At 49.1% G+C, this 9,562-nt stretch overlaps 1 protein-coding gene across 2 annotated transcripts; it reads left to right on the top strand.

Annotated features, from left to right (window-relative positions):
* Positions 1-4,926: 4,926 nt before the first annotated feature.
* Positions 4,927-8,890, top strand: RIPK3 (receptor interacting serine/threonine kinase 3). Of its 2 annotated transcripts, none has more exons than XM_012756056.3 (10): positions 4,927-5,116; positions 5,330-5,470; positions 5,602-5,905; positions 6,346-6,491; positions 6,618-6,664; positions 6,874-7,041; positions 7,150-7,217; positions 7,457-7,831; positions 7,974-8,034; positions 8,512-8,890. In XM_012756056.3, exons 1-10 carry the CDS (start codon positions 5,097-5,099, stop codon positions 8,649-8,651), a joined length of 1,470 nt encoding a protein of 489 aa, XP_012611510.1. In that variant the 5' UTR covers positions 4,927-5,096; the 3' UTR covers positions 8,652-8,890. The 2 variants fall into 2 exon arrangements, with proteins under 2 accessions (XP_012611510.1, XP_012611511.1); XM_012756057.3 differs by having other exon boundaries at positions 8,548-8,890.
* The last annotated feature ends 672 nt before the right edge of the window (positions 8,891-9,562 follow it).

Consider the following 9,562-nt stretch of genomic DNA (forward strand, 5'->3'; position numbering starts at 1 on the left):
CTTGCCTGGGCTACAGTGCTGTGGCATCAGCCTAGCTCACAGCATCCTCAAAATCCTGGGCTCAAGCGATCCTCCCGCCTCAGCCTCCAGGGTAGCTGGAACTACAGGCATGTGCCACTGTGCCCGGCTAATTTTTTCTATTTTTAGTTGTTTGGTTAATTTCTTTCTATTAATAGTAGAGACAGGGTCTCGCTCTTGCTCAGGCTGGTCTCAAACTCCTGAGCTCAAGCAATCCTTGATTGCTCAAGCAATCCCACCTCCACCTCCCAGAGTGCTAGGATTATAGGTGTGAGCTGAGCCACCATGCCCGGCTGGTGTATACCACATTTTATATATCCATTCATCCATTGATGGACATCTGGGTTGTTTTTATCCTTTGGCTATTCTGAATAATTCTCTTTTTTGATTTCCTGCTTTCAGTTATTTTAGGTATATACCCAGAAGTGGAATTGCTGGTAGCAGATCCTTTTTTATAAATTTTTATGTATTTATTTTTGAGATAGAATCTTGCTCTATCAGCCAAGCCTGGAGTGCAATGGCACAATAATAGCTCACTGAAGCCTCAAACTCCTGGGCTCGTGTGATCCTCCCACCTCAGCCTTCTGAGTAGCTGGGTCTATAGGTGTGTGCCACCATACCTGTCTAAACCCATCTTTAAATTAGTGAGCCACCCTTCTCATCTCTAAGGGTCTGATATGATGCTAATTGGTTTTGTGGTTAACCTTATTGGAAAACTGCTGTTTCTTTTTGCATCTCAAATGTTCCCTCTGGGATAATTTATTTTTATCTTCTTGGTACACATCCGGTAGAGATTTCTTCAAGAAAGAGTCTGCTGGTGGTAAATTCTGTTTTTATTTATTTGAAAATGTCTTTTTTCACCTGTTTTCTTGAAAAAATAATCTTGCTGGGTATACAGTTCTGTATTTACAGATAGTTTTCCTGTCTTTGAGCACTTTAAATCATTCCAATGTCTTCTGGTTTCTACTATGGCTGTTGAGAAGTGTGTGACCAGTTTAGTTTCTACTCCTTTGTAAATGATCTGTGCTTTCTCTGTAATGTTTGAGATTGTTTCTTTGTCTTCATTGTCCTGCAGTTTCATTGAAATGTATCTTGATGTGGATTTCTGTATATTTATCCTTCTTGGCATAAGTTACAGTTCCTATATTTGTGAATTCTTGTCTTTTATCAATTCTTGAAAATTGTCAACCTTTTTCTCTTTGAATATTGCCTTGCCCTCATTGTTTTCTCTTCTCCCTTTATGGGATTCCAATTTGACATATGTTAGAACTCCTTGTTCTTTGTTTCTTAACTTTTCTATCTGCTTGTCTCTGCTGGATTCTGAAGAAGTTCTTCAGATCCATCTTTCAGTATACTAACTCTCTCTTCAGCTATATCTTCTGTTTAACCAAGCATTGCAATTTTAGTTATAATGGTTACATACATTTTAAATTTTAAACCTGCTGATTATTGTTTCTGCTGATTCTCCTTCATGGTAGTTTGAATCCTTATATAGTTAGTACTTTTTTTGTGAATTTATACTTGGCTGAATTTAATCCAGCAGACTGGATTGAAGATGCTTTCCGCAGAAGAAATTTTTCAGGAGAAGGAGAATCAGCAGAAACAATCATTGAAAAATTTAAATTTTGAAGGATTTCAGAGTTTGGAATAATCACATAAAGGAGCTATTGTAAAATGTTTAAAGAAATAAAAGATGGAATAGAAAAAAAGTGAACAAGGAATAAAAGATGATCAAAAACACCCAGACAGATTTAGGAAAAAAAATAGAATATCAAGAAATTTTAAAATGTTTTCATTTCCATTAAGAATGCAGGCCAGGAGTGGTGGCTCACCCCTGTAATCCTAGCACTCTGGGAGACCGAGGCGGGTGGATCGTTTGAGCTCAGGAGTTCGAGACCAGCCTGAGCAAGAGCGTGACCCTGTCTCTACTAAAAATAGAAAAAAATTAATTGGCTAACTAAAAATAAAATAAAAATAAATAAATAACATGAAAAAAAAAAGAATGCGGCTGCTTTGAGAATCACAGCTTTATGGGGAATAGGGTTGTCTCAGATTCACTCTCTCGTCTCCTTAGGCCCCAGGGCTTATTCTGGGGTTCTCCTCCAACCCTCATATGTCTACCCAGTCCCCAAAGCTCTAGGTTTCTAGTTAGTTAACCTCTCTGTTTATTTGCTGTTTACTTTTTGTTTTGTATTGGTTTATCTTGCTGGTTTCAGGGGGATGCCCTTGGGGATTATCTTTATTTTCTTGGGAACTCACTAATGAATTTTAAAACATATGTTTTTGTGCTTTCTATAGCATTTAGGTGTTCTGCTGAGAGGTTTTGAAAATATCAAATCTGTCCTACTACTGGAAGAATATTTTTAAAACAAACAAAAAATGTGAATATATCATACATATTGTTTTATAACCTACTTTTATCCCCATTTGGTATATGATAAACATCTTCATATTAATAAATGTTATTAATAAATGATGTCTACATTATCATCTTAATGGCAGCATAGTTTTCTGTTGCATAATTTATTCAATCTTTTTTCTATTATTGGATATTTAGCACTCTATTTTTTCACTATTATAAACAATACACTTCAGTGAATATCCTTATAACTAAATCTTGGCATGTACCATCATCTTCTTTACTGTTTAACTGTTTATAAAATTAATACATGCTCAATGTAAAAGAAAATTCAAACACTAAGGAAAATGAAAATTTTCCATACTTCTTTTTACTGTAACGTCAGTTAATACGATTTGATCTATAATTAGAATCTCTTAATCAAACAACAGATGAGAATTAAGACGAGAATATGCAAGAAGAGAGACCATACCCACCCCATTCCCCTACCCTTCCAACAACCAGGGAAAGGGAACCAGAGTTCATACTATGGATGAACTGAAGGTAATTAGAGACAATTAGAAGCAGAGAACTGAAGGAAGAAGAAATACCCAAGTAGACTCCAAAAGCCTGGGGCAACTGTGGTCAGAGGCACCATGCCTCAGGAAAGACCAGAGCTCCAAAATCCATAATCCACTCTGCCTGGGCGCACCCTCCTCCCCTCTCTGGAAGCCAGGGATTTTGCTAGGCATTTTCTCTAGGCTCTTCTCCCTGCCCCTCCTTCTTTTAAAGGGACTTAGTTTATTTTGAATCCAGAAGTATTTTAAGCCCTGACACTGTACCCAAGCCTATGCTTCATAGCGTCTATCCCTGATTCTTAGGGTCCTGTCCCAATCTGAAGACACCCAGCCATGAAAAGGTCTTTAAACACCTTTCCATAACTCCTTTCTGCCTGTTCACCTCAAGTGGAGGTATTGAGCCCAGGGTCTTCTTTGTGTAGAGAATCATGAAGGGAGTAGCTGCCCTTTCTGGTGGCTCTCAGCTTTTCTGACTCTAGGGGTTTTTGTTTTGTTTTGTTTTGTTTTTTGAGGACCTGCTACCCTTCTTCCTCTCTTAGATTCTGTAAGACACCAATATATTTCTATACTAATGCCTAGTTCAGGTAGATTCTATCAACTAGGGTTGAGAGCCCCCAGACCATAAAGGAGCCCAATCTCCTCCTTCTTCCCAATGAGTATGGAGCTCCACCTGGGGTGATTAGTGTTTTAAGGAAGGCTCAAAAATTTTGGTTGTTTATTTGTTCATTCAATCCAACAAGTATTTATTGGACACCTACCATGTACTGGCTTTTAATGAGACTACAGTCTAAGAATTCCTTAAATAGCCCCAAAATAGCATCAGCTAACCCCACCAGAAGTCATGGTGTGGATCCTGGAGTTGCCAGTTGTTCTAGAAAACACAGTTAACTGCTGGTCACTTCTGTTCCAACCCTGCAGAGCCCATGGACCACTGGACAGAATGGAAAGCACCTTGCATTGGTGAGTACCTTTCAGGGGAGCTGATTCACTGGGTTGGATCTCCCCGTGAAGGACTGAGTGCCTAAGACTGGCCCTGTCTAGTTCCCACAACCTCCAGCCATGGTCAGGTCTCGGGAAGGCAAAATACAGACCCCTTCTGCTTACTCTAAATCCTTAAGGCGCTCTCTATGCTCCTGAGTTCTCAAAGAGTCCAGAGCAAATGCTTGTTGGAAAAATGAATTAATCAGGGTATTTGCATGGAGGAGTTGCCATGAGAGGGAGAAGGCAGGAAAATGCTGAGGTGCTTCCGCTGCAGTGTACACCACAATGTTGGCAACCCTCTGGCTGGCCTAATACATCCAGCCTGACCACAATGCCCTGGAAGTGGGTCTTGGCCCTACTAGCTCCAGGAGCTCCTGCTTATAGTGCAAGTAAGTCCCTATCAATGTCAGGGCTTACCTCAGCAAGAGCAGCTACCAGGTACGAGGCAGGAATACAGATAGGGATCCTTCACTACCCTGGATGCTGCTTCACACCTTCCCCAGCCACCTGCACAACCAGCTGAGTGGTACAGCTCTGAAGCCTATGTGAAAATGCACTAATGTGATGGTTCAGAGCCAGGCTCTAAGTCATTTCCACATGGGTTTAGGCAAGATACTTAAGCTATCAGTGCCTCAGTTTCCTCATCTATAAAAAGGTAAAAGCTAATATGTGTGCCTGGTTTGTGGTCAGCTTTACAGATTGTTGATCATGATCTTAGGGCAGCTGTGGGAGAGCTGAGCCCTAAAACCATAAAACTCTCCTTCCAACCCAAGGCCTGGTGGTGGTGGAGCTGGGAATCCCGTGGGAAAAGAGAGGGACACAGGCTGAAGGACTGGCTTGATTTTGGGGTCCTAGAAGGTGAGGACTTTTTCCTTGGCACCCTCAATGCCCAGCTACACCTAACCTGGCCGGGGCACCCGCAAATGCACAGGAAACACTGGGCAGAGAGAAAAGCCCTAGCTCTCCCTCTGCTCCACCCCGGGGGCGGGACTGAAGAGGCGCTTCTAGGGGAAGGAAGTTGTTCAGTCACTTGGTGTAGGGGTGTCGGCCTGACCCGGGAAGCGGAATCCCTGCCTTGGTCTAGAGATTGACTGAGACCCTTTCCCCTTCTCTGCCAAAACCGCCCAGCCTCCATCGGTGAGGCTTGCAGCTTCCAGAAGTCCCTCGTACCTTCCAACCTAATGTTTTCGGTCAATTCACGGTGAGTGGGGAGGGGGACGCCAATCTGCAGCCTCCGCGTTCACACACAGGGCTCCTAGAGGACGCGCGGGTCCGAGAACACCTGTGCGCCCCCCGACCGAGCGCTGGCGGAGGGAGGCTGGGGGTTGTACTGGCGGTGCCGAGCCGCTGGGATTGGGGGGAGCAGCGCATGTGGGGCACGGCCGCCGGCTAGTAGGGGAGACCCCTCTCTCAGGTCCAGTGGCGGCTCCGTCCCCCTGGTGTCCCACGAGGAATTGGAGAATCCGAAGTTGGTCGGGCGAGGCGGGTTCGGCGCGGTGTTCCGGGCGCATCATAGGTTGAGACGCTGCGATGTGGCAGTCAAGATCGTGAACTCGTGAGTGACCCGAGCTGCGAACTGGCGGGGTCTGGTCAAGGAGGTGGAGCCGCTGTGCTATGGGGCCTGAATGGGGAAGGGAGGGATCTTCCCCCGGCCGCGTGTAACTGCCGCTCTCTCCTGGAGTGCAGGGAGGGTATACGCAGGGAGGTGAAGGCCATGGCAAACCTGCGTAGCGAATACGTGCTGCTTCTCCTGGGGGTCACCGAGAACCTGGAGTGGGACGGCGAGTCCCGGCCGGGTCTGGTGACTGAATTCATGGAGAACGGCTCCCTGGAGGGGCTGCTACAGCCCCGTTGCCCTCGGTCCTGGCCGCTCCGCTACCGAGTGCTGCAGGAAGTGGTGCGCGGGATGTGTTACCTGCACAGTGAAAATCTCCTGCACCGGGACCTCAAGCCCTCCAACGTCCTCCTGGACCGAGATCTGCGCGTCAAGGTCAGTTCATCCATGTCCCAGCCCAGCTGTGGGACGAGGCCAGCCCAAGAGCTGCTGCAGTCCCTACCGGCCACCTGTCTATTGAATACCCTCAGCCTCTCCCGCTGGACACAGGCTGCCCAGGGGTCAAGGCGCAGCCAGGAGTCTTACCCCCTACCACACCAGCTGATAGAGGCCCTGAGCCCCCGAGGCAGTTCCACAGGCCCACCTTACCAGGTCCTCGGAAGAGCCGTGGCTGACCTAGCCCAGGACACTCAGACCCTGACACCCACAGGAAACCTAGATCTCCCACCCAAGGGCCCCACTGCCTCTAGCCTTCCTCTGACCTTTCAGACCCCTTCCACAAAACTGGACCTGCACCTTCTGGGGGAAAGGGAGTTCTGGAGACTGCCTGATCCCCCCTTGTCTCCCCTTCTCCCCCTTCTTCCCTTCCTTTGCAGCTGGCAGATTTTGGCCTGTCCACATTTCAGGGAGGCTCATGGTCAGGGGCAGGGTACACCAAGCCAGGGGGCACCCTGGCCTACTTGGCCCCAGAACTGTTAGCTAATGTAAACCGGAAGGCCTCCAAGGCTAGTGATGTCTACAGGTAAGCTACCCACCGCAGACACACAGCCCAGATTCCTACACCTCTCCGGGCTCTTCTATGGGTTGGTGTATGAGAGACGAGTCTCATAAGTGCTTGGGCCAGACCTCAGCTTTGTGTCTCTTGCAGCTTTGGTATCCTCATGTGGACAGTGCTAGCAGGAAAAGAAACTGACAGTAAGACTCTAGGCAGACTCTGGGATCATTAAACCCAGGTGCCCTCCTCCCCAAAACCCCCAAGACTTCCCCTTCCTGCTTACCCACCTAGACTGCCTGCTCCCTCCTCACATACCCCTGGGAATATACTCCCTGCCTCTTTTCATGATGGAGCAGGCGTCCCCTCAGACCCTGAATGCCTTCTTGTCTCACCCCTACCCTCACCCCAGTGGTGTCCCAGACATCACTAGTGTGTGAAGCAGTCTGTGAGAGGCAGATCCGGCCTACATTGGCCGACCTGCCCCCATGCGGCCCTGAAACTCCTGGCTTAGAAGGACTGAAGGAATTAATGCAGGACTGCTGGAGATCTGACCCCGAGGACAGGCCCTCCTTCCAGGGTGAGCTGGCCTTTTCGCTGGCAGCTGTGGTAGGCTTGGGTCTGGCAGCAGGCTTTTCCCAGGGAAAGGAGTTTTGCTCACCTGCGACCCACTCTTCTGTTCCTCCAGAATGCCAACCAAAAACCGAAGAAGCCTTCCTTCTAGTGCGGAACAAGATAGGTGCCTCTGTCACCATGGTGAGCACCCGGTAACTCCCACCCCCAGGGGCTAGTCAGGGATGGCACAACATGGCTGCCTGGCCATCTAATGTCTCCCCACTGACCACTGCTTTTTATGCCTTGACCCTCATCCCCACCCTCCCCACACCATCCCTGAGTTCCCAGGCAACAGATTATGAACCAAAAGACCACTCCTCTGGGTTTGTTTACTCTGGCTCTCCCAAATCATGCCCAGCAGGCTCCTCCTATCCCTGCAGGTAAAGGAGTTTCTGTCTGAGCACAGGAGCAGCAGCAGGACATTATCTGCCCCAGAGTCAGGCCAAGGAGGAATACAAATGGATGGCCTTGGGAGAGCCACAGGACGCCGGCGCTCTTATACTGATTCCATGGTTTCTGAGATGCTAAACAACCTGAATCTGGAGGAGAACCCCAGTTCTGTTGCTGAAAAATGTGCAAGCCTTACTGAGAGAAGCAGGGCACAGGGAGAGCAGACTCAGCATGCTAGGACGGCAGGGACATCTTCAGATTCAATGGCCCAACCTGCTCAAACTCCACAGACCTCACCTTTCAGAAACCAGGTGCCCAACCCCACTTTGACTGGAACCTTAGGTCCTGGACCCCATGGGAATCAGGTGAGACACTGGCAGGCCTAGGAGTTACACTAGGACTCCTGTGAATCCTGTCCCCTTGCCAAGGGGAAACTTGGGGCTGAGAGGATGTGCGGCGGGAAAACCAAGCACTAAGACAAGCCTGAGAGCTCTGTGTTGCTTACAGGGAGCTGAGAGACATGACATGAACTGGTTCTCCAGGGCCCCAGGGCCAAATCCAACAGCAGGTACCCACTCTCCACCCCTATCTTTCTCCTGATCAATTCTTCACCAGCTTCTTCCTCAAGACCTACATATAGATCCAGAGTAGCTTGCTGGGTGGAGGGGAGAAAGGGCTAGAGGAGATCTAACCCAACCTTTTTATTTCGTAAAAGAAGAAACTGACACCCACTTGGAGAGGATCCCCCTGAGGCCACACAACAAAGCCTAGATTTGTCCCTGGGTGTTCTAACTTTCCCCAGCACCTGCTCTGTGAGCCCCTAGGTAGTCCAGAGGGCCTCCGAGCAAAAAAGATCAGGGTTTCAGACATCAGCGGCCACTCCTCTTAAGCCTCTGCAAACCCATTTCTGAAGAGGCAGCCTGAGAGGAAGGCACAGGGCACACCTCGACACAGCTACTGGCGGGCAGAGACCCCATATTCTACCTCCCAGCTTTGTCTTTCTGGCTGCTAAACTGTCCCACCACCACCACTATTTCTCTCAAAGGGACACCGTCTATTAACTTAAGTCACTGCTCTGCAGTGCAGATTGGACACTACAACCGGATGACTATGCCACAGAGACCTACCTTGTCCAGCCAAGACCTGCCACCTTCGGGCATGGGTAGGGGCCGGCAGCACCCCTGACCCCTGGCTTCAAAAGAAGGCTCCAAAGAACTTGAACCCTGGAGCGGGCCACAGGGCCAGTATAACCATAGTGGGAATTCAAGCACCTTCTAAGCTGCCTCCAGAGGTTGAGGAAGAGCACCACGCCTTGTGGCCCCCTACTTCCTTCAAGGACAGTCCTGCCTGCACCCAGACTGACTGTGATCTGCCCCCCAGATCCATAAATGTGAACCAATAAATGTGATGAAATGTTAGCCAAAGCCTGATGCAGGAGTCTGTGGCTCAGCCAGGGCAGGGAGGGACAAGAATGGGAGACAGGGTGCTGGCAGTGAGGGAGGGGGAGGCACTGTAGCTCGAACATGGCAGGAAATGGATAATGCTGGGGGCAGGGAGTGGGCAACGGCCTGGCACACAAGGTCAGGGTCCAGCCTGGGCAGGAAGGAATCCTGGAGGCCAGGCTCCCTAGGCAACTCTAATCTCAGGGCGGGAGCTTCCTCCAGAGCCAGGGACCTCACCCTAAGCCTAAACTCTTGGGGATAGAGGCTGTGGTCCCTTTTCCTCTTGGCTGCTGCCAGGCCCTGGGGAAGGGGGTGAGCCTCCTTGGGAATTCAGGAATTTGCAGACTCTGGCCCTTCTCCTCTCCTGCACAGTACCCCAGGCTCTCAGAGGCCAGCCCCCTTGCTATCACCCCTCCACACACGCTCACATGCAGGGTGCTTCCTAGGTGTAGGAGCCCTTTTGATTCTCACCTGGTGTCTGGGAGTGAGTGAAAAGTCATGGCTCTGCAGAGCTGCTCACAGATGTGCCCCTCCCATAGAGCTAGGGACAAGAGAGTGTGTCCAGTTAAGATGCTGCCACAACGCTGCCAGCTGGGCGGAGAGGTGAGGAGAATGGGTGCCCCCAACTCTGACCTAGACCCCAGGGCCCATCTG

This window comes from Microcebus murinus, chromosome 6, assembly GCF_040939455.1.
Source record: "Microcebus murinus isolate Inina chromosome 6, M.murinus_Inina_mat1.0, whole genome shotgun sequence".
Lineage (NCBI taxonomy): Eukaryota > Metazoa > Chordata > Mammalia > Primates > Cheirogaleidae > Microcebus > Microcebus murinus.